The 25,904-nt window shown below is 31.6% G+C and overlaps 1 protein-coding gene across 3 annotated transcripts; it reads left to right on the forward strand.

Annotated features, from left to right (window-relative positions):
* The first annotated feature begins 30 nt into the window (after positions 1 to 30).
* On the forward strand, positions 31 to 25,850 carry LOC143912463 (large neutral amino acids transporter small subunit 1). Of its 3 annotated transcripts, none has more exons than XM_077431756.1 (11): positions 129 to 488; positions 9,792 to 10,055; positions 11,679 to 11,822; positions 19,479 to 19,581; positions 19,654 to 19,779; positions 20,155 to 20,248; positions 20,314 to 20,586; positions 21,179 to 21,350; positions 21,426 to 21,678; positions 21,878 to 21,933; positions 22,943 to 24,071. In XM_077431756.1, the coding sequence occupies exons 2-11, from the start codon at positions 9,801 to 9,803 to the stop codon at positions 22,943 to 22,945; spliced, it is 1,479 nt and encodes a 492-aa protein (XP_077287882.1). In that variant the 5' UTR covers positions 129 to 488; positions 9,792 to 9,800; the 3' UTR covers positions 22,946 to 24,071. The 3 variants fall into 3 exon arrangements, with proteins under 3 accessions (XP_077287881.1, XP_077287882.1, XP_077287883.1); XM_077431757.1 differs by having other exon boundaries at positions 189 to 519; XM_077431755.1 differs by lacking the exon at positions 21,878 to 21,933 and having other exon boundaries at positions 31 to 488; positions 22,943 to 25,850.
* The last annotated feature ends 54 nt before the right edge of the window (positions 25,851 to 25,904 follow it).

The following is a 25,904-nucleotide window of genomic DNA, read 5'->3' on the forward strand; positions in this document are numbered from 1 at the left end:
TTTTATCGACTTTCAATATATGTAGAACACGATACATACAAGAACTCCCACCACGGCACTATTTCCTCGCGAAAATTCGCAACGATCGCCATTGGAGCAGGTGGGAGGGGGCATTCCCACCCCTCTCCACTGTACAGTTTGAGAGGCAGTGGACGCAGCATCTGAAGCCGGGTGTGGGGTATAGATCCAGTTGCGAGGGTTCACTCGTTTGGGGCGCACGGACGCGCAAGTCTTTCGGAAAGCTCGCCACACTCCACCGATCTAACAACTCTGAATCAAAACATACCATTTCTCGCACGTGGATCGATCCGCGCGACGGTTTTCCCCAAAGAAAATCGATCGAGAGTTTTCCTCGTGAGGGGAGGGGGCGGAAAATTCGACCCCTGTCGGAAGCCGAGTCACGTGGGCGACGCTTTCGCGCCAAACGCCCGGTTTTCGCATTTTCCGCAGTCGAATCGAAGATTTTCACGCTACTTTGAACATTTAAGGTAATATGCTTTTGCTTTATGTTCGAATATTGTCAATTGGGCAATATTTAATTCATAGAAATGTGATAGTTTTTTTGAATACTTGAGTATTTCACAATCATGACCGGCGTTCGTTCGTTTGTTGTGAGGAATTTTATATATACATAGCTGGTTTCTTTGGTGATATTGTTTTTTTGAAGATTTTTCTGTAGTTGCATTCGTTGAACACGTTTATAACTGTTAATTAAAAAGGAATTGTGTTGTAATATAATATAAATTAAATACATTCGGAAAAGTTTTGTATTTTTATCGCAAATATATATATGTATTTCGCATTGTATTTAGGATTTTTTTATGAAGAGAAATGTATGTTGATCATTTTAACCATGTTTGAATATTTTTTTATTAATTTATATCAATATTTTTATAAACACTATAATAATTATATTTTTTTTTGACGCCAACATTGTGTATTTTGTATTTTAAAATCCATTCAATCTTGATTTCACACTTGTATGTGTTAAAAATAATTGAAGTTAAGAATAATTTAAAACAATTAATATTGTAATAAGTTACATAACTAATCCAATAAAAATATAATTCTTGCAATTTTAACTGTTGATAGGAAAATATTTGAATATTTATAATACAATATTATGTCGACATCTATGATATTTATATATTTATTTTATAAACAACATTGCAGATTTACGTTAGACCGTAGACTGTTTTTGGAAAGGGTTTGGTTTTATATGTAGAAAGCCTAGGATTTTGCAGCTAAAGTTTTCTGAAAAAGATCTGATTAAATCAAAGTGCTTAAGCACTTTATACTATATATATTTTTTAAATATTTTTACATTTCCTTGTTGATTTATTTTAAAAATCAATTATAAATATATATCATCATATTTTGTTATAAAATATGATATATTTATTATCGTCATATTTTATTAAATTATATGACGATTATAAATATAAATATTAAACAATCGATTCGCAAGGGGAGGTTAGGAAATTTTGCAGCGAATTTGACCTTTGACATTTCCCACGTACGCGTTCGGTCGTGTCAATTACCCCCATGCTTCTGTGGGGTTGAATCTACCATTCAGAACTTTCCGTCCCTTGAAGTTCACCTTGAGTGTGTCTCAAAGTTTTCGCACATGCGCACCCCTCTAATTCTGTTAAAAACGAACGTTATAAACACGTTCATTAGTATCCAACTGCTTATTGGTAAAGTTCATAGTGCAAAATTAATGCTTAGGTGAAACGTAAAATCAATACTTTTGCTATTTCGGCGATTTATACGCTATGCTAGGTTTAAATAGTAGGTCAAAGGTCGTCTAAGGGATTTGTGTTGTTTTTTAAGGCGACATGAAAAATACATTTGGAGTATGTGTTATTTATGACGCTTCACTTGTTTCTGAACTTTTCCGTAATATAAAATAATAATTATTAAAAATTGTCTCACGATTACAACTTCCGATGAAATACGATAGAATGTTTATTTTTTGTAAAACTTTATTGATTACAGCGGATTTACATTTTTTTTCAAGTACAAGGAGATGATTTTCAATTTAACTTTATTTCTTTAAAATTAAGTTTGTAAATATTAAAGCAAACACAAGACATCTTTACATAAAACTCATACATTATCGATTTTACGTACACTATCGATCAAAATATTTGAAGCACGCATAAACGACATTTTATTATTATTTTTTTAAATCAATTTTCTTCTTTCATTATGTGTTTATATATGTTTCTGTATATTGCATCTGTACTTACAGATGCTACAAATATAATATTATTATGAAATTCAAGCATTATATATCGTCAGCTTTATTTAGACGATTTATTTTATGCATTTATTTATGTTTAGTAAAATACAAGCATTGATGTATAATACACTAGATCCGCCCTCACGATTTATTCTCCCTTTTGGCGCATGCAAAATACATGGCGCATGCATAGTTTCTCTCAGTAGGTAGGTAGATACCGCTGCGTCGTAGGGAAAAAAACCTTTTTTTTCCCAACTTCCCCGCTAGTTAAACCCCCCGTCAGTTAGTGAAGACAAGATCTCCGACCAAAATCACACGTCAGGGCCCATCTATATGAATTATATATCTATGAAAACAAGTTTAAAAAATAATAATGAATAATTTATTCTATTTTTGATTTTTAAATGCTTTTCATTATTAAATTATGTACACAATAAATCAATTTTAATAGCTTCTGATCAACTGATCATTTTCTATTTTACAGTTTCATTTTATTTTTGTTAGTAATTATTGTATTATATTATTCGAATGTGAATGTACAGCATAATAGGAAAAAGAGCTCAAAAACCAATTTGGTTTTTGGTTGCTTTTGTGTAATTCTTCGGAGAAAAACTCATTATTTTCAAACCTCAATTGACTAAAACTTATACGTTTTTTATTAAGAAAAATAATGCTACAATAGAATATTATTCCTACAAAATAGAATATAATTATGAAATTCAGGCACTATTGCGTTAGCAAAGGCGTTTTATATATTTTTTTTATGCATGTTTATAAAATACAAGTTATAAAATAATAATGTATAATTTATTCTATAAAACGAAGTTTTTGATTGTTTTTGTATAATACTTTTGAGGAAAACACATTATTTTCAAGCGACAACTGACTTAAACTCATTCGATTCTATATAAATGCTAAAATATAATATCTTCCAGTCAAACATAATACATCAAACATATTATTGCAGTAATTTAAAAACATTTTTCAACACAATGACATAATTTTATATATTAAATTACATTTAAATAGAAGCCACATACAATTTCAAACAGTATAAAGATGTATCGACTTCAAAAACAGAAGCACGGCGTAATTTGATTCCGAAAATGTGATTAGATTGCACTTTTACATAGCACACGTGCATCTCCATTGTGATAGCGTATTACTTGAGTTACATTTTCCACAAAAACACGAATTTGGAAGCATTAGAATGTTTGCCGTCTGCTGACATTGAATTTTAAGCTGACTCTCAGTCGGCTAGAATAATTAGATGATCAGGTTTCGTCGACTTTTGGTGTATAATGTATTATTTTGTTTGCTTTATTATTCAAATTAGAAGCAAGAGCGTGATAAATAATTCACTGTACTTTGCATACGTATATATTTATATGTCTGACTATAGAATTTTCCAATTACATTCGATGAAAGTGGTGGCGATAGAAATGAGGTAATGGCATGTCATCCACAGAATCCTCTCAGAATCACCACCAGAAAATTATAACCCGTTGCTTCAGTGGAAGTTTAAGTGGATAATTTTATATACCGCTTTCAGAAGATGCGCGAAAGAAGTGAATGAATAATAAATGGAACATCCTCGATGGCCTTCCATAAATAAATATTATATGTATTATTACATGTACAAAACAACAACTGCGCACAATCAATAAGTTATTGCAAAAATATGAGAATGCGGATAACATTAGACGGATGCGTTTGAGTGAATGTTGAGGGTTTTATAGATTTTGCTCTGGAATTGTAAACGGACATGTTGTTCGACGTAATTGCATTTTTTCACAGACCTCACTGAATACCATCCCGTGAACGTGATGTAATTTATCGTCGTCTATGTGTATATGTCGATTTTTGTTTATTTTTTAATGCAAAAGTGGTTGCAAAAAGAATGATCGCTATCTTTGGGCACTACGGCCGCGCCTAAGGTAGTTAAACTTTAACCGAACAGTTAATTTCAATAAATCGTGTTGGATGAAAAATATTCGATTCACTGAAGCACGTAATTTTGTTGAAAGACAACGAATAAAAATGCACCACAGTTGAAATTTATTCATATTTTAATTTGAAATTGATCTTTTCTTTTATTTAATCACAAAACTCCAATATAAGAGTTTTCTTTTGTTAATTACAAAAGAAATATAATACTACTTCAGCATGTTTCAACTTCTTGGTAACACCAATTGCTACTTTTATTAATGTAATTTATAGAAACTTCATAATGAAAATCATTTTATGGTAAGAACCAGGGACTAGGCACGTGCCTAGGGCGCCATAGATAAGGGGCGCTGCAAGGCGCCCCCATTTTTCTTTTTTTGATTATTAAATTGAAAAAATAATCTGGCTTTCTTTGAACTTGAACTTTTCTACTCGAAGTAACAATGCTGATTGTAAAATATTATAATTTACGAGGAACGCAGGACAGGTAGTAGAAACAGTAAAACTTCAAGAATCGGTATAAATTATGCGTGCTAGGGTTTTATTTGCATGTACAAAATTATCTAACATTATACGTACCATTCTGTATGTCTGCACCTTTACTGTTTGCGATGAAGTTCAAGCCTTATTTCAATCAAGTAGTTCCGCATATTTTCCGGGAAGGATTGTATGAAAAGTATGAAAGGAAGATGATTTATAATATAATCTAATATTGTAAAACATTCTATGTTCAACTTAATTTTTCTACTCGAAGTAACAATGCTGATTGTAAAATATTATAATTTACGAGGAACGCAGGAAGTTGACTGTCAAATATCAACGACTCACGAATAAAACTTGTAAAACAGCAAACTGTCGTCGGTATAAATGGTAATTTGGAATTGTATTTTATATAAAATACCGCTGAAACATATATATGGAAAATAACACTGAAACACATATACCGCTGAAACTTGTTGTATACATATACATCAGGGATGGATTTGCTTCACATATTCATCATATTCGAAAGAAGAAATGTAACGCTGTTAAATTATTCATTACAGAATATATAATATAAATTAATGTCTTCATTACAGAATTTATTCATAATTATCTGTATTTTATTCATTTTTATACATAAAACGTGCTTATTTTGAATAAAAATTTTTAATTTGATTTCTTATGTTTATCTTAATATATTTTTATTCTATTCTATTATCTAACATTACACGTACCATTCTGTATTTCTGCGCCTTTACTGTTTGCGATGAAGTTCAAGGCTTATTTCAATCAAGTAGTTCCGCATATTTTCCAGGAAGGATTGTATGAAAAGTATGAAGAAAAGATGATTTATAAATTAGAATAATATCAGTAATGAAAACATTTCCAAATTTTATTCAGATGGAATTGTTAAATTTATATAAATATTCGTCAACTTGGGTTTATTCAAATCGAATCTAATTTAAACTTTTGTTGAACATATATAAAAACTATTGAGAGCTTTTAATCATAAATAGAACGTTCTATTGAACTAATGCATATTGGTTTCAAATTTGCGGTAGCAGTTTGTCGAAAAATAAAACAACTAGTGGTTATGCAATGCGTCCATTTTAGTTGTGGCTTTACGTACTTTCAATCGTGACCAAGAGTTGTTTTAAAATTTGCAAATAAATTATTATAGTTTATTTGTACGTATTGGGTATGTTTCCGCCACATAAAAATATATTCGTTTTGAATAAATACGACGAGTTGGAAGCGCTGAATTGCAAAGAGCATTAAACTGGTTTTCGGGAACTTCGCGGTACGGACGAATCACGTAATTGATACTGTTCAATGTTACGAAAGCAAAAAGTGGCCTTATTATGGCACAACATTGAAGTGCAACAGTTCAAGTTCACATACGAATCTGCTTGCTTCACCCACAGTCTTGGAACCTCTGAAATGGGGCTTATTTTTTGAAATTATGTATATGTATGCGGTGACTTATGACGCAGACGATCCTATCTTGCGATTTCCATTGTGCAGTCCAGTCTTTTTCAAAATATAAGAAAAGAAAAGTTAAAAGGTTTTTCAGATTGTTCAGAGTGTACCCACACGAATTCTGGTCCTCTCGGTGTTGACACACTTCTGGAAAGTTCTCGAGTTGATTCAAATTCCGCTGATGGTACGGAAAACCTCATTATAAAAAATGTCAGATACGTGCAAGTATTCTCTCAATATGGGAAATTACTTCAAAACATTTTTTATTGACTGAAAGCGTCACCATTTAAAATTCTCGACACGTTCTTCATTTTCATAAATAATATTATACATATACCTATCTAAGTACAAACGTACGTATTAACCAAACTTTATTTTATTTTATTTTTCACATAGATATATGTATACCAGGAAGGCCTGACAGATAGAGAATTAATTACAAATGTTACAGCATTTTTATTACATAAATCACCGTATTTCAAGAGGCTGAAGAAAACGAAATTAACAATTAATTAATTAATTAATTCATTGAAACATTTAGTTTCTTTGATTTTTAAATGCTTTTTATTATTACGAAATTATGTTCACAATACATATTATATCTATTTTAATAGCTACTGATCTACTGATCATTTTCTATTTTACAATTTAATTTAATTTGGTTAGTTATCATAGTATTATATTATTCTAATGTTAATCTACAGCATAATATGAAAAAGAGCTCAAAAACCTATTTACAATGAAACATTTATGGATTTAGACTTGTATATATATTTTTACATATTATTATTTTATTCATGTAAGGGAAGATCGTGAAGAGGAAGAAATTAAACAAGACTTTATACGCAGCGCCGGCCTTACACCCGATGGCGCCCTCGGGCAATTTTTTCTAAACACCCTTAGAAAGAACTTTCGCCTTTGGCGCTCTAATCTAAAATTTTGAATGGCTTTTGGCGCTCTAATTTTAAATTTTAAAGCACCTTTGGCGCATCGTTTGGCGCCCTAACGTATTTGGCGCCCTCGGGCGCCGCCCGACCCACCCCCCCCTAAAACCGGCACTGTTTATACGGCAAGTCTTTTATTCGTTGTATATCAATACAGCCCAATCCAGTACTCCATTTGCAGCAAACATTATGCACTGACTGGCTCGCTATCACTGCCGACCAATCACAGTTCGGCCCGCAAATAAATCGGTGTCTGGGGTACCAACTCTTAAAAATTAACACTAAAGTGTAACAATTCTTTGATATTACTCTTAGTATAACCATTTATAAATCAATTCCTACAATATTGTACATAAATAAAATTCAGATATTTGTGACGGCGGGTAGGATGATTTTTGCCAATTTGAGGAACCGTTTCAACAATGAAAATCAGATAAATTGGTAAACTCTGATAATAAACGATCAAAAATATCCAATTTTAATCAGCAGTATTAAAGATTAGCACGGGATTGAACCCGGAACCTATCGGTGCTAAACATAAACGCAACCATCGAGCCATTAAATTTTCGAATACTTTTGTTGCAAGAAGGTTTGAGCTTAATTGGTCAGATCTTTTATCGCTCTGTTTTCCATGTTTCGTAATAGTTTCCAATCATATAAATATTTATTACTCTAGCACTGGATTGAAGCGAAGGATTTATTGCACATTAATCTAAGTATCAATTAAGCAACCAAACCATAACCAGTTGCATAGATCAATGGTTCTCGTGTAATGCTTTCAATTGTGTGGTCACGGGTTCTGTCCCTGGCTGTGTTGCTGACCAGACCTGGATATATTGATTGTTTCCTATAAAAGTTTGCCGATTTATATGATTTCATTGAAACAGTTCATTGAAACTGTCTTATTTCTCGCAAAATTAGGGTATAAATTATCTCAAATTAGCTGATTTATAAAATGCTGTAAATTAGTCCATAGATGCCTCGCAGATTTCGAGTTTTTCGGCATCTTAAAATTGGGTGATTTATATGTACATACCTAACCTAAACAAACAGGTAAGTCCCAATGCGCCTTCCTGACCGATTACAAATATCGATAAAAAATGCTGCAAAATGCAAATTTATCCATATTTGTCACTATGGGGTGACCGTGAAAAAGTCGAAAATATTCGTTTATCATGCATACATATGAAGAACAGTTAGTATATACATATATCAGTGGCGTGCGGTAAAAGTCTCTCTCCCCCCGTCGTACATTCTCACTCAATTTGCGCGAGCAGGATACAACAGGAACAAGAGGAACAGGCTTTTCCTCCCTTATCCTGCGCGCGCACATTAAACAAGGCTGTATGACCAAAATAGAGATAATTTCACCGCGTGCCACTGATATATATATTATATATACATAGTACCGTTAACCATGCACCCTTTTTTTGATCTTTCGACTTAAGATCTTTCGATTTTCGATCTTTGTAATCCGATATTTACGTAATAATCCGATATTTACTTTTTCGACCTTTCACTTTCGGTCCCGTGAGATAGACCCGTCTCTATGATGCTCTGTAAAATTACTTTATAATTTTTTTATCGATATTTGTAATCGGTCAGGAAGGCGCATTGAGACTTACCGGTTAGGCCTTCTTGGTATATGTATATACATACATATATGCAGGGCTTTTTTTTGAAAAAAAAAGGTGTCGGTACTCCCTTCTTGTCATTTTTTTTTAATTGTAAAAGATTATATTCAAATTATACTATATAAAATATTCGTTTGAAACATAAAAAATGCTGAGACAAAAAGTTGCCGGAACGCCGTTCCACTGCGTTAGATGCGAAAAAAAGCCTTCCATATAAGTATGTATGTATATGTAAATAAAAATAAAATTCGAGTCGGAATACTATGAAATTTATAAATTGACAGTAGCAACTTTTATCTACAGTGTCTACTTTTACTCTTATCTTATCTCAACTAAGAATATTGTTCCAGGCTTTCATTGTTTATTAATTGATTCATCTTTCATAAAATACAATATTTTAGAGAAAATTTTTAATCAATCTATGTATGTATTTCAAAATAGTGAATGTGTCTATTCCTTTGAATGTCAATTCCATTACTCGAAGTGTTCAAACTTGAAGACCAGAGCAAGTAATGCACTTGATTTGTTCCACTTTTGCAAGAATTTCCTTCGATTCTTATATATGTGGTTTTTCGAACACATAAATCAGACCTAATTGACGATTGTGCAATGGCTGTCTCGATTCTGTCATTTTTTTATTCGATACATTAACAGCTCGGCTTAGTAAGTCGATGTGGAAATATACACAAACATACATAGACATGTCTAAAAGTATATACGCATTATGGATGTTTATAAAATTTGATACGCACTTATTAAAATTGGTAGGAAACTTGACCTTTATCTTGCGACACCTGTTGAGCCGCTACCGTCGCGCTTGGATATGTTTTTGGCTATTTTCGCCTTGATATCACAAGATTGTTTTGTTTACGAAAGCCATATGGTTAAATATTGACTTTGGTCGTTGTTTTTCCGAATGCTAACAATTTAGGAAAAATTCTCGAACACGATTCTTAATAGGTCAAGTAATGCAAATGTGCAAATGGCGCGGCGCAGACGAACACAACTATTAGCTGTATGTAAATGTGTGATTAAATTTGATTAATTGTGTGTTTAAAGATATTCAAGATGGACGAAGAGAAGAAGAACGGCAAGAGGAAAGACAGCGACACGGACCTGGAGATGATCAAAAAGACCGACGAAGGAGGAGACTCTGGAGAGATAACTCTGAAAGCTAAGATGAGCTTGCTGAATGGAATCACCGTTATTGTTGGAAGTATTATAGGTAGTGGTATCTTCGTGTCACCTACTGGGGTACTTCTTCATACTGGCAGTGTCAATGCTGCACTTCTCGTTTGGACCATATCTGGAGTCTTTTCCATGGTGAGTAAAACAAAGCAAATGTTTGTACTATACAGATTTTTTTAATCCACATGTAGTTTTCGAAATTCAAATTTATAATTTAATCCTATTTTAAATTCCGGTCTCCGTGACGCGACAGAATGTTAAATTACAGAAAACGCAAATATCGGAAGGCAAAGATCGAAAATCGAAAGATCTTAAGTCGAAAGATCAAAAAAAAATGGTGCATGGTAAATAGTACATACTCACTTAATTTGCGCGAGCAGGATACAGGAGGAAAAGCATGTTCCTCTTGTTCCTGTTGTATCCTGCTCGCGCAAATTAAGTGAGTATGTACGTGAGTATGTACCGTTTACCATGCACCATTTTTTTTTTTGATCTTTCGACTTCGGTTCAGTCTGTCTGGCGCTCGTCGATCGTTTGCACCAAACCCACGTAGTTGATAAACTCTACGAGTCGTAAACAATGTGTGCCGTGAATATCCAAAGGTAACGATGCTCTGGGTTATTTGTAATGAGCTATTATGTGTATTCGCTTCTACATAATAAATACGCCATTAAATAATTGAACATCGTTGGCTTATTTTCGTCATATTCTTTGAAATAAATTTAAATATAAGTATTCAAATCTTAAACTAATCTGGAAATCAAATCAAGAAACGCTGATAGACCCTTATAAATTTGACGTTGCCTTTTTTTCTGATTTTTTGCTCCAGCCGTTTCTTCTCAGAATGCCGGTTAAGAATTCGAAATATTATGCATGATTATGATTGATATACTTTTGAATAAATAATAATTATATTCCATTCGGTAGGTAATATAACAGGCAGTATAATGGACGTGTAATTATTTTTTTGTTCGTCAATTATATCAAAAGTAGCCGAGCTATACAACAGGCTGTTTCTCTACTTCACTCTATATACATATGTATATATAGGTATTATACTCGTAGATATTCATTCTATAATAAAAAAATCGTTCTCGCAGCTCACAGAAGAGATTTGCCCTCGTTTTATTCTTTCGTTTTATGCAAGTGACCTTTTCAACGATCCCTTCACATAATGGGAATTTGAATGCTTTCAATGCAAATGGGGTAGGGCAAGTCGTTTGCGATTCGTTTGAATTGTCTTTGAATTGAAATTATATAGGCCACATGTTTTCGATTCGTATATTATTTTTTTTATCAGTTTGTCTTCGACGAGAGCAATATTTTCGTGTTAACGACCGGTCACAGCCACCTGTAATTTACAAGAACCATCGGACAGGTAACACGGGCGAAATTCCTTTCTCCAGGTAGAAATAACAACAGTGGAATTGTATCGTCAAAATTCAGTTGTTTGGAACAGTTTTTTTTTTTGCACCAGAGGTATTTTAAGGTAGATCATAAATCAAAACGAAACATCTTACAATAAGCATAAAAAGGCAATTATAAATATCATCTGGGGATTTGCGACTGTTTCTCTTTCGATATTGCTTTTTGTAATCACACTTGATTAGTGGCTTTCCTCAAGAAGCTTTCGCATAAAGCTACTATTAATTGAGCCCCCTGGGAGAATTGTTCCAATTATTTTCCTTGAGAAAAGCGCCCGCGGAACTACTGTACCTATGTTTGTATGTATATAAAAAGATTTATTTTCGTTTTTAGATCGGAGCTTATTGCTATGCAGAATTAGGCACCATGATTACGAAAAGTGGGGCAGATTACGCTTACATTATGGTAACTTTTGGACCATTTATGGCCTTTGTCAGGCTTTGGATCGAGTGCATGATTGTTCGACCATGTTCACAGGTGAGTTTAATTTTAAGATCAATCTTATTTTACATATTTTTAAGTACTTGTCATATTTTCCCATGTTGCTCGGACAGGTTGGACAAATGTAAAAAACGTTTTCAGAATTTTTTCCAGTTTACGATCTAAGTTAGAGCACCATAAGGGCGAAAACACACAGTGATGAACGTGGCACGTGGTTTTTTTTAAATAGTTTTAAACGTGCGAAAAAAATGTGGAATGTCTTGCACATATTCATGGAACGCCCAGCACACACCGACCCAAAATCAACCCTCCTGGTGTGTAAAATTGTATCCTTGCTTGACAGTGATCAATAACGGTGTATCCCATATTTGAAGAGATGTAGGAAACCCCCCACAGCGGGGAGCCAATCACACGACGTGCGGTTCTTCTCTGAGTGATTTCGCCCTAAAATAGTAGTATGACTTACATATACCTAAATCAATATATGTACATACATATATTGAATTCGATAATTTTGGTGAATCTATTATCTTTCATGTTCTAAGAGCGAATATAGTATGTAAGAATATGATTTGCTAGCTGTTAATTTGATAAAGGCGACCATTTTTCCCGATTTCTGTAAATCAAGTCATCCATAGCAATGGAGTCGCTTCAAATTTTACCGACTACATATGTTTCGACTCCAACTTGATTGATTTGAGTAAGATCGACTTTTATTGCTAACGTATAAAAGTTATTAGTAATAAAATATAATAGCGATTACACTGTTCGACACGAAAAATGGTCCAGAGGCGAGATATGACTTTTTTATAAATCTATGCCCAGTGAACACGAATCTGGTAATAAAAAATATTGATTGGCTCGAGATTCGGAGATATGTGTTTTTTAAATCGCGTGTTTTTTCTATATCTTGGTGTTGTTCGGTCGATGTCTCAAAATCTGTCAATTTCCTGTTCAAAATGAATAATGGAATCTATAATCGGGTATTTTATCTTTCATTTGTAGTACTTTTTAGCTTTCAAATCTCTCTAAGTAGTCGTCCAGTTCAAACCAAAAGTCAAAAGTACGTATTTTCACTTGGGATTTTTTCCCACTGTTAATAATATTTTATATTGAGTTTTTTCTATTGAAACATGTTTATTAGGATAGTGTTCTGGCCACACTATTTTTTGTTTTCGTTTAAAAGGGTTAATTGGAAATGTGCTGATTTTTAAATCGGTAAAATTGCGAGCTAAAAGCTCGTATTTGTATTATTTACTCGTATTTACACGAATCTGAATTAAATAAAATTCCTTAGAAAAATCATATTTCGAATAAATAAAATGAGAGTGAAAATAAGAATAGAAAAGGCATGATGGAGGAAATAATCGGTTTTGGTCACAATACATCAATTCAACGATTTTATTTATAATGTAATTTAAATTCGTGAATCTTATAAGGAAATTATTTAATTTAAATTTCTTGGTGTATTTACGTCAATAAAATTGGAGACTCATAGCGTAATACTATTAATTAAAGTAAATAATAAAAAGGATTCGAAGTCGGTTTATTTTTAAGACGATTCTGCGATTCCGACTCCGACTCCACAGCCCTGAATTTATCCGTCAACTCAATAAAAAATAATATTTACTTTTCAATTAAGATAATAAATAAAAGCCTTTAATGCATTTCGTAGAAATAGAGAACCATTCAAATGTTTCATGGAGTCCAATGAAAAGTTATATTACAAGTCAAACAGTACATACCTACATACATATATATGCGAATTGTGAATAGCAACAACCTGTCTACTTGCGAATTGGAAATTTATGTTTATTGTTTCAACTAGTTATGTATATACATATGTACTATGATATTGTCGAATCGGTATGCTACATTTCAAGTGAATTTATTTAATTTGCACATAGTGTCGATTGATCAAAATGTATCGACGATCAATTGCACGTCTGTAGTAACCGGTTTCAATTAAATTTTACAAAGTCGTATGAACCGGGTACTACGAATGAAAAAAAGAGTTTTCATAAGATTCGATCGATCGCAAGTACATACAGTGTAGATATGCATGTACATACGCTAAAATATTTGTACTATACGAACGTTGATAGTTTGATTTCAATTAAGGTATACATATATAATATATGTATGTAAGTAATAATAAATATACGGGCGATAATGATTTTATTGCATTGTATGAAAACTTACTAATTAAAGTTTATGAACACGTTCACGACGTAATAACTGGGTGTAATATCTAGATTCTAGAAATTATGATCTATACATAGGTAGGGGTTCCAAAAAACCACCCGAAAGAAAAGGCCGGTTTTCGGTTTTTTTATAAATAAAAAGCCGGTTGGCCGGCTTTCACCGGTTTTAGAAAATTAAGATTTTTTTTAAGTTAAAAATTTTTAAATCGAAAAAAAAAAATGTAAATATGTATTATAATTATGCAAAAAAATAGTTTTTTTATAAATTAAATTGAGTTATAAACATTATGAACTTTCATAAGATCATTATTATATATTATTATTACAAATAACACAATTTGTCATATATGTATGTAAATATCACATCCGTAAAATGGCAAATCCTTAATACGCACAAATAATTAAATGATTTAATAATAAGCTACTATCTATACTATAATGTGTATCCTCGCAGAAAAATTATAATTGTGGAATCGTGAATAGATATTAAGAACTGCTGAGATTCGCTCTGAGTTGTTTTTACGCATGTGTTTTAGCTTAAAATTCCAAAAGCTTTACAAACCGTTGCAAATTTCGTTAGAAATGGCATATCACAAACACGATAATAATATTTTCTACCTGAAGTTGGGTAGGTCATTGAAACTACATACTTTCAATAATATTTTACAATAATATCTTCGTCCATTACAAATCTCAAAGAAACCGCTAAGTACCTTTTTTTTGATGTTCCAAAAAATATACGCCTTTTACCTAAGAGAGTTTAGATATATACATTTATTTTGATCTTGCATAGAAATTTGAAATTCATAATTGTTAATTTTGAGGAAAAAAGCATTAATCAAAGAAAACCTTAAAAAGCCGGTTGATCGAGCCAAAAAGCTGTTTTTTGGTTTTTTGAAAAATGGTCAAAAAGCCGGCTTTTCGGTTTCGGTTTAAACCGGCTTGGAAGCCCTAATACATAGGTACATATATATGTTACATATATACATTTGTACGGTGTATTTCTATATTCCTATTACCATTAAAGACTATGCTTATGAGTCTAATATACTTTCATTTTTTTACGAAGCAGTTTAAGAAGTAATATATCCAGATAAAAGCGAGCTTGCTATATACCTGAATGATTAATCAATAGATAAAAATTTGCATATCAAATTATTGTCCAGTTGAAAAGACTTCAAAGCTCAATTTAAGCCTAGTAAAGTTGTGACGTAGTTAACCCTTTGAATGCTGACCAAAGCCGATCGGCGTTTTGCCAAGAAGTCCATGGGCCTGAAAAACGCCGATAGGCGTTGTATTTTGATGATGTACAAAGTAAACAAGAATACTACCCACTAAGCCTTTCTAGGTAGCATTGAAAAAAAAAATTATTGAACATGGGTCGTGTAATCCGTGTCATTCATTTGTTTATACGTTTATAAAGACTCGTTTACAACGGAATTTCTGAATTTATAACCATAGCAGAATTTCCCGATGGAAATCCCTAGCTGCCGAGTATTTTAGATTATGGCTTGGCATTTAGATTGTGAGCATTACATTTTAACAACAATGAAGAAGATTGAAATAGTTTTTGAAAAATGCATTCATTAATAGACTTCTTTTGTGTATTTTATATTGTTGCAACATATAATATATTAGAGAGTCTAAGCACACCTTTACAAAACTCGAAATCCTCGCCGGTAGTTATCTAGGGTTTGTTTGGATTAGCTACAATTTTTATACCTGCTTTCTATTGGATTTCTAAATAATTCTAGTTGGAGATGTTGGCGAAATTTTCAGCGTGGCGGGCTTTCAATAGAAAACACGTCAGCACTCAAAGGGTTGTAATAAGAAATCTCAATGTTCTTGTATATAATTTTAATCAGTCTCCTTTTAAAGCATTTGGTACTTTGATCATGGACGTAAAGAAGACTCCTTTTAGAAAGACTGCTGTTTTATTATCACTAGTCTTTTCATAGGTAATTGGGGACCATGGAAGCAATTGATTGAGCTGATGCACGCCCTCTTAAACAATCTTCTTCCGGGTTTTAATATTTTCTAGTATGAAGATTCAAGTATAGGAAGATATAATCGAGGATGTACGAGTATATCTCTTCACATTTTTAATGTGATTAAATTTCACTTAAAAAACTAAGCAGCGGGGAATATGTTTAAAGAATTCTATGTCATCGTTTTACTACTGAGAGATCCAAAGGTCGACAATTTAATTTTTCAACCACTTGTCCAGCCCGTGAGAATTTGGAGTCTCGTAGACCGAGGAAATGTAGTACAATTGGATTGGCATGAATGGACGGGTCGGGGAACGATTCGATTGTCGACACTAATGCATTTGACATTGATTGTTTGTCGGCTGGGTCTCAAAAATCTGATGAAATATCGTCATCAATAGCAGTCAGAGGGCTGGAGTGGAATTCGCCAACTATCAAATGCTAGACGCTCCAATTGATCTGACTCGTCTTCGTATCGCCTGTCATTTTGTGATGATTGCTGTAATCTGATTGTTCGAATATTGGTCAGAGTTTACACTTGTTGCATCATTTTGCTTTTTTATGTTGGGCAAAATTGCAATGCGATCTGTGTGCAAAATTGCATCAAGTACATATACAAACTGAAATGTTTCAAATTCCTGTTGGAGTATGTAATGCTGATTAAAGAAACTGCACTGGGAACTGTGAGAGATGTAGCTCGAACTCGTGAAATTGAGAATATGACAAAATTCAATGATTTTAAATTTTTAAATTCTTACTAATTTCTATTTTGATATTTTTATTCATCTGATTTTGAGTCTGGCGTATTCTATAGGTATTCATACAAGAAAGATGCTACAGTTGTTAGCCAGTGTTTAGTACAACCAGCAGAATAGATTAGTGGTTAACATATAATGTGCTTTGAACAGAGTGGTAACGGGTTCAAATCTTACTGGCTTCTGCTGGCCAGACCATGGATTTGTGACTCCAGCTCGATCGTTTCCTATCAGAGTTTGCCATTTTATCTGATTTGAAAATGCTTCTCTAGTAGATCTTATTCAAGATTGGTTCACTTGGAAATGACACCTACCTCCACTGAAGTGTTTGAACTCATCTGTTTCTCTCGACCTCTTGCCTGACTTGTAAGCTAGTTTAATGGTTATTTAGTTTAAGGTTGTAAGCTAGTTTAATATACTAGTGGTTAGCATATAATACTTTGAACAAAGTGGTCACGAATTCAAACCCCACTGGTTTTTGCTGGCCAGACCTTGGATTTGTGACTCCAGCTCGATCGTTTCCTATCAGAGTTTGCCATTTTATCTGATTTTCATTGAAACGGTTCCAAAAAATTGGCAAACTTATTCATTTTCTTGCAAAATCTCGAGTTTTCAGCAATCTCAAATTTCGCTGAATTGTATAGAATGCTACAAATTTACAAATTTGACCATAAATGTCTCTTTGGATATTAATTGATATTATGGGGGTAGGGCGAGTGAGACGACTGTGTTGGTAATGCACAACTGATTATTTCGGCGGCCGGGGAGGAAGTGAATCCCAACCGTCGAAGCACTGGCCAACCAATGGTTTTACGGTCAGTACCTCGGGGTTGCCACAACATGTATTTACTGAATTTCGCTGAATTGTTTAAAATGCTGCAAATTTTCAAATTTGACCGTATTTGTATAAAATGTACAATGTTTCTGGCCAGAAAGGCTCATTGGGGTTACCTGTTAGGCCCTCCTGGTATAAATTAAAGATAAAATAAAATATATTTTATTTTATTGTCACAAATCAATACACACTCGCCATTACAGATTTGCTCCAATGCGACGGGTGTACGTTAATGAAATACATAAACAATCAGAAATCAGAAATACAGTAATACATACATATACAATCAGAATATATAGAATATAACAATTAATCAGAAATAATAATCATAGTGACATCTATGGATTTCAGATTACTGTGTATAATTAATACAAATTATACACAGGCAGATTTTTTGTGACAACAGGATTAGATTTAATACCAATTTTCAGGAAACGTTTCAGCAATGATCAGATAAAATTGGCAAACTCTGATAGAGAAACGATCGATTTGGAGTCACAAAACCCCCAAATCTAACCAGCAGTGGCGAGGACACGAACCTATGACCTCAGTGATGCTAAATATATACGCTATCACTAAGCCAAACTGCTGGCTATATATGTGTGTATATATTATTTAATTAATGGCTACTTCCAATGAGACATCCATTTCAATTTACAAATTGGAATGCTATCAGTTAATAGTGTATTTATTTATTTTATTTATTATTTTTTTATTTTTTTATTTAATTTACACCAAGAAGGCCTAACAGGTAAACCCAATGCACCTTCCTGGCCAAAGACAATTATATAAACATATATGTACACCATCCATATATACACAAATGTATATGTATATGTGTATGTATGTATATGTGAATATATATATATATATATATATATATATATATATATATATATATATATATATATATATATATATATTCACATATACATACATACACATATACATATACATATACACATACACATACATTACATATATCCATAAACATACAAACATTATACATGCATATACACATAAACACATAAATACACATAAATAAAGATAAATTACTCTATTATATATATATATATATATATATATATATATATATATATATATATATATATATATATATATATATATATATATAAATAAAAAATAGCATACATATATAAATAAAGATAAAACCAACATACATACACATTATGCTAAATAATAAAATTACAAAATGAAAACAACATGTGTAAATATGTATGTAGTCATTTAAAATATGTAAAATAAATAAATAGTAAGTCATTTAAAATATGCTGCCTGACAGAACTGTATGATGAAGTAAAAACATCAAGGCTCCCAGAAAGCAGGTTAAATAGTCGAATGGCTCTTGAAAGGGGTAGGTCATCAAGCACATTAGTTCTGGCCCGAATAGGCAGGAATAGAGTTCTGGAGCGAGATTCTCTCAGTTTCTCAGGTACTCTAAGTTTAAGATTACACAGAACTTCAGGAAGATGACATTCACCCCTTAGAATGTATGTATCACTGAAGACATAAAAAGTTATCAGGAAAAGGGCTGGGCTCTCGTATTAAAACCTAAGTGGTCAATAATTGAAGTATTTCTTCTATTTAGTTATGCTATTGTCCAATTCTTCTCTTAACACGTTCAACCCAGCGTGTACCACCAGTGGCCACGCGGATAGTGCTATAGCAGACTATAATTTTACGGTTCCACTTCATTGAGCACCCCAACACTAAAATTCCTATAAAGCTCTAAAGATTTAGGGACAAATCATTATATCAAGTGATTCAATGCTGTCACGCGTAATTAGGTGCCGATACGCGTGACAGTGCCGCCACACGGTCAAATGTATGAAATCATGCGCCGGGCTGAATGTGTTAATAGTAAAAATTCAACGATTTTATGATTTTAGGCCATCGTCGCATTGACGTTCAGCGTGTACGTTCTGAAGCCATTCTTTCCTGAATGTACACCTCCCGATGACGCAGTCAGGATGTTGGCTGTCTGCTGTATAGGTATTATTGTCTGCTTAGTCTTCTGTATATGTTAAATTTTGTATAGTTTTAACGCAGTTGAATTATTTTCAGTGGTTTTAACTTTTGTAAACTGCTGGGACGTGAAATGGGCGACAAGAGTGCAGGATGTGTTCACGTATGCCAAACTCCTGGCCCTTTTCATAATAATAGCAGCTGGAGTATATCAACTTTGCAACGGTTAGTAATGTATAATTTAAAATTGTTCCATAGTAGAGAAGCGGATGAATTAACTCGCTACAAAGCTAATGGCCAATTTCCTCTTACTTGTCTTGTAACATTACACTTTGAAAGAAATAGGACATCGTGTTAAGTTTGAACTACGATATGTTGATAATTTAATATTGTAAGATGCGAATGAGAGTTGTAAAGAAGTGTCCAGTGTGTATTATCTTATTATGTTTGAATACAAAAGTCCAATAAAGTCTAGCCAGACATCAATTTTGAAGCATTAATGTTTACAATGTGGTTATATATTCATTCGGTGAGATGATGGCAAGAGCAATGCATTGGGGTCAATGCTTCAATTATACATGGGTTTTTATTATGTTTCAGGACACTATGAGCATTTTACATTCGACAATACAAAAACTGAAGTTACATCTCTATCACTGTCGTTTTACTCGGGACTATTTGCTTATAACGGATGGTGAGTGTACATCAAATTATACCACCAGATAGCAACTATGAAATTAATTCGCATTGGTTTTGTAGGAATTATCTAAATTTCATTATTGAAGAGCTGAAAGATCCCATCAAAAATTTGCCGAGGGCTATTGCAATATCGTGCACTCTTGTCACCGTTGTATATGTATTGGCTAATGTTGCCTTCTATACAACACTGTCTCCAGAAGAAGTACTAGGCTCTGAGGCTGTTGCTGTTACGTTTGCAGATCGTCTGTTTGGATATATGGCATGGATAATACCGGTGTTTGTTGCAATGTCAACGTTTGGCGCCGTAAACGGAATTCTGCTTACATCGTCAAGGTAAACTTAAACAAACATGTTAAATATTTTGATCGATGTATACACTTATACAATCATTAACATGAGTTTTGTATACCCAGACGTGGAATATAGATGTTTTGAATATTTTTTTAATTAATTACTAACAAATTGTGTATTGGCAATTTGAGTATTGTTTGATTTACTATTTTAATATTTCCTGCAACTATTGATTTCAATTTGAATTGAATTTCTCATGGAAAATAAAACGAAAAGCTACCATTGAACTATATATGTACATAGGGATTTGTGAGCCGAAGGAAGACTTTATTAGTTTCAATAAAGTAGAATATATGTACATACAGTTGTAGGGAAATTTTCTGTAAATCCCAAGGCAATAAAAGCACAACAGATAACATATTGCTATTGGAAAAACCTTTTTATTCAAATACTTACTAGTAATAGATAAAGTAGCGTGTTCAATATTAATTCTTCCAAAAACCTTCATTTTCCATAATAACTATTGATGTTTTATTGGTGTACAATTCTTATCTCATAATGCCGTACTTTATATCACTATTTGCTCTAATAAATAAGACACGATACTAAATTTATTCGAATTGTTCTATTTCAGGCTATTTTATGCAGGTGCCTGTGAAGGTCAAATGCCTGAAGTACTTACAATGATACAAATGCAAAGACTAACTCCAACTCCAGCCGTTTTGGTCATGGCTCTATTGTCAATGCTTTATCTCACCGTATCAGATATCTTTGCTTTAATCAACTATGTTGGATTTGCCACTTGGGTAAGAGCACACATATCTAAACTACAATAGTTAATTTCATATATGCATAATATAAAACTATAAATCTAATTTCAGTTAAGTATCGGAGTGGCTGTTGTCTGCTTGCCATGGCTGCGATGGAAACAACCAGATCTAGCGCGACCCATCCGAGTGAATCTAATCTTTCCGATCCTTTACATATTAGCTAGTATATTTGTGACTGTTGTGCCAATGATTGCCAGTCCCGTGGAAACTGGATACGGCTGTCTCATGATACTCTCATCGGTGCCCGTATATTTAGCGTTCATATCTTGGAAGAATAAGCCTCAATGGTTCCAAACTGGAACAGGTAAGATAATATTATCGATTTATTTTGGTATAACATAAGGATAAAAAATGCTTAAACTTACTAAAACGTGGTGTTTTGGTTAATTTTGGAATTCATTATTGAGGTTTCATTGGAATATGTATAATATTATAGATATTGATAAAAAAAAAATGTGGTTTAAATCATTGTACATGACATATTTTGAATTTGACTTCTACAGGGAAGATGACTCACGTTCTACAAAAACTAATGATGGTTGTTCGGCCAAAAACAAAGGTTCTTCTGCTTTCCTTTTGATTTTATTTTATTTTCACTATTTACACTTTATTAGGTCTTCTTTTGCACCTAACACTTTTTACAAATCCTGCATGCTTTTGATTTATGCTTTTAAGTTCAGTTTTCTTTCATTAATTCATCAATTAGGTATGATGGATAAATGAATAGTATAATTACTAACAAATAGGATTTACTTATTTACATTGGACAACAGTGAATAAGCTTTTTACCTTAGATATTATCAAAAAAATAATTTTTAATGATTTATTGATCACAAATATACTTGTGCAAATTTTTCATATGGTCAATTTTCAGAAACCATAAAATTAAGCAATTTTTCAATGATTGGTTTGGTCTCTAACTTACAATCATCTAATATTATGATGAAATAAGTATAATATGTACATGTATTGATCAATAGAAACGATAATATAATCAATAGTTTACTATTTTTATTTAAATATACCTTAAAATATTTCAAATTCATTGCTTAAATCGGCTGGCATTCAGAAAATATGTCTTTTATATATATATTTTTTCAATTTTTACTTGATAATATCTCGGAATATCTTCTAGGTACAATATATCATATTCGCAATCAGTGGGCTCTAATTTGTAAAATGATTGTAGGATATCTTAGATCTTAGCTGAGGTATAAAATAGCGTAAAAATTTGTTGTCCTGTGTTATTACTTATCAGTTGAATTAAAATAAAAATAATAATTATAATTTTATTTTTTTTGCATGTATAAATAACTATCAGTAATTTTACATTTTATTTATTTAGATATCAAAAAAGTTATTACATTATTTTTTTAGCACTATCATATCTTTTTTGATGCTATTATAGATTTATAACGAATTAAATAAAAATATTTGGAATAAGGTCTTTATAAAAAGACGATAATGGTGTTTAAAAATTAGGACTATATCAATTATGTACTTGCACATATTATATTTACTTTGTAATGCAGCTATTGCTATTTTAAAACTACGTATTTCATTTTCAGTGAGTGCAACAAGATTCTTTCAAAAGTTGCTGATGGTGGTTGGAAAGACAAAGGCAGCTCAGGTTTAAAAATGCATTTCACAAAGTCTTATGCTCAATCAGTATTGAAGAACACATCTGCGAAAAATCTATATTTAATAGTAATAATTGATATACATATTATTATCATCATAATCATCTTAAAAATGCTATTTATAATTGTATTATATACACATATCTGTCAACGTTCGATTTTATTTGTCCATAGTTGTTGAATAAACAAAAATTACGTACAATATACCATCACTTGTCAAATATAACAATTTGTGCAGTAAAACCATATTAATCTTTGTAATCGATAACATCTGTAATTATTCTTGACAATAAACGATTTGACTGTAATTTCAGAATAGAGTATGAACGGTTGAATTGCAACTCTTGAGAGATAATTTTACAAGACTGACGTTAGAGAGATATACATATATGAAATCTTTTAGGGTTTTGATATATATAAAATGGTATAAATATGTATGTATATACATACATACATATATCTATTATAATTACCTATATGATGATTAATCCGGTTTTATTGTGCATATGTAAATGCATAAAAAAAAACTCATCATTTTGATTTTATAAACATGAGTTGGTTTGTAAATTCTAACAAATGAAATTAAGAATGTGTAAATTTAATTTATTATACAAATGTTTACACATTTAAATAGCTCTGTTGACAGAGTTATTCAATTGATATTCCTACTTGAATGTTCGATGTGATATGCTTTTAAATGTAATCGTAAAATGTTTAAAAAAGTATTAACCCTTGAAATGTATTGTACCTATATATCAAGAGTCATAAGTTTGTTCGAAATGAAATACATATGTATATGTATTAGGGATAAATGTGTTGTAATTTGATATTTGTTAAGCAAAGCATGTTTATTTTAAAGACTGTTTTTCTTACGCAAACATTCCAAATGTTGTATTTAAGATTTTTATAAAATTTATTATTTAAATATTGGTTATAAAATAATTCATTTATATTTTTAATTTAAGAGTACTTAGTGTTTATTGTATTTTATTTTTATGTATATATTATACATATTATTTTGACATGAATCAAATGAATACAACCACTTCAAATCATTCACTTTTATTTTATTTTTCGTAACACTTTAAAATTATGCCACTGGATCATAGATGTAGAATAACCTAGATATGCCATTAGCGGGGAAGTGTTGAAAAAAAGGAAGGAATGCAGTGGTCAGCAACCAGTTTATGTACATGTACTGAAGTTTTATTTTATTGGACACTCCGCGTGGCAGTAAACCAAACTAATAAAGCCATATTACGAAAAAAATATTTAGCTATACACACTATATTAAACTACAAATGTATGTTACTAAAATAAAACCATTATTAACTATTACAATATTTAAACATTAGTAACTTCCACAAGGATCAATTTTAAAGCTGACACTTTAATATTTAGTTCATTGTTTGTAGTTTTAAACTTAATGTCGATTTCTGAATTTCATTCAGTGCCAACAAGATACCTGTGGCAGAGGTTGTCGACCGCTGTTCCATCATTGCATAGAATCGCGCCGATATTTCATTAATGTTAAAATACTACTATAATTGAAGACATTATATATTAATTCTTACATATGATATGTGACGCCATCCGCCTTTTTATGTTTTCTTGAGTAACTGTAACACAATTTCACTGAACACGTTGGCATTTTCGAAAAATGTCAATCGACCTTCCTACTTAGAAGCTAGATAGCTACTGAGAGAGAGTGTGCATGATCTGTACTTTTTTTTTGTGTGTGCATGGTCCAACAGGGTGATCGGCTTAGAACGTAAGGGCGTATCTATGGTATTCTATATCTATGCACTGGATTCAAGTATATCTACCTTTATACATATTTGTTTATAGGCGAATGATAAAGTTTTGGGGATAAGGATAATATTATGTTCTCACCAAGCCAATTTGATTTATATTATAATAAAATGAAGTAACGAAAGACTAGAAAACAAATTGTGATTGATTTTATATAAAAAAAATACGTAGCAAATATTTTATTGCTATACGTATAGTTGAGCTAAATATACAAACAAATGCTTGTAAATAGTAATTGAAATTGGCATCAAAATTGTAAGAAAAAAAAATTATGCAAAAACTGAAATATTCAAATGTGTTCAATAATGAAATACATACAATTTAAGTGTAGTTTTTGCAATGAGTAAAAAGATGTTTATAAATCCAGAAGAATTTCGAGTATTGTAAAAATATGAAATGAAATAAATATATTGAATCTTCATTATTTTTCTAAAAATTTCTTTTATAATATACTTATATTTATTGAAAGAAATTTTGATATAAATCTATTTAAAATTACATTTTATCGACGTAATATATTCAAATTATTAATTCAGTGAAACCTATTATCTACTTGACAATAATTAATAGTCCGTATTTATGATTGGGGGATGTAGAAATATAATATGTGTGTACATATGTATTTAATGAGTGTGTCATATTATGGAACAAAAACATGAAACAATAATACAGAAGATGTAACTATTTAATATTCAGAAAATATTAGAACTTTCAATTTACAAAGTGTTCATGTTAAAAAAATAATTATACTACAAAAAATAATTTACATCGACCAAATTCAATATGCGAATTAAAATTTACAATTTAGTATATATTTTAATAAAATTATGATTTTTATGTTATACAAACATTGTAATGAAATGTTACACTTAGGTAATTAATGTATTCTAGATACATACTTGCGTTTAATGTAAAGAAATATGTATCGTATTTAGATATTATGAATTGTTGTTCTCGTTGGGTATATTATACATATGTATTATATAGATTTTATGTTTCAGGAATACAAATAAATAAAGAATGCAAAAATTTTTTTTTGATTATTGAAAATCACGTATGTACATACATATATGTAGAT

This window comes from Arctopsyche grandis, chromosome 5, assembly GCF_051622035.1.
Source record: "Arctopsyche grandis isolate Sample6627 chromosome 5, ASM5162203v2, whole genome shotgun sequence".
Taxonomy (NCBI): Eukaryota; Metazoa; Arthropoda; class Insecta; order Trichoptera; family Hydropsychidae; genus Arctopsyche; species Arctopsyche grandis.

Excerpts from the sequence above, each read along its gene's own strand:
- LOC143912463 (XM_077431755.1), top strand. The coding sequence starts at position 9,801 with ATGGACGAAGAGAAGAAGAACGGCAAGAGGAAAGACAGCGACACGGAC. Across the intron at positions 20,249-20,313 it reads CTATTTGCTTATAACGGATG|GAATTATCTAAATTTCATTA; the intron begins GTGAGTGTACAT and ends TTGGTTTTGTAG. Across the intron at positions 21,351-21,425 it reads ATGTTGGATTTGCCACTTGG|TTAAGTATCGGAGTGGCTGT; the intron begins GTAAGAGCACAC and ends ATCTAATTTCAG.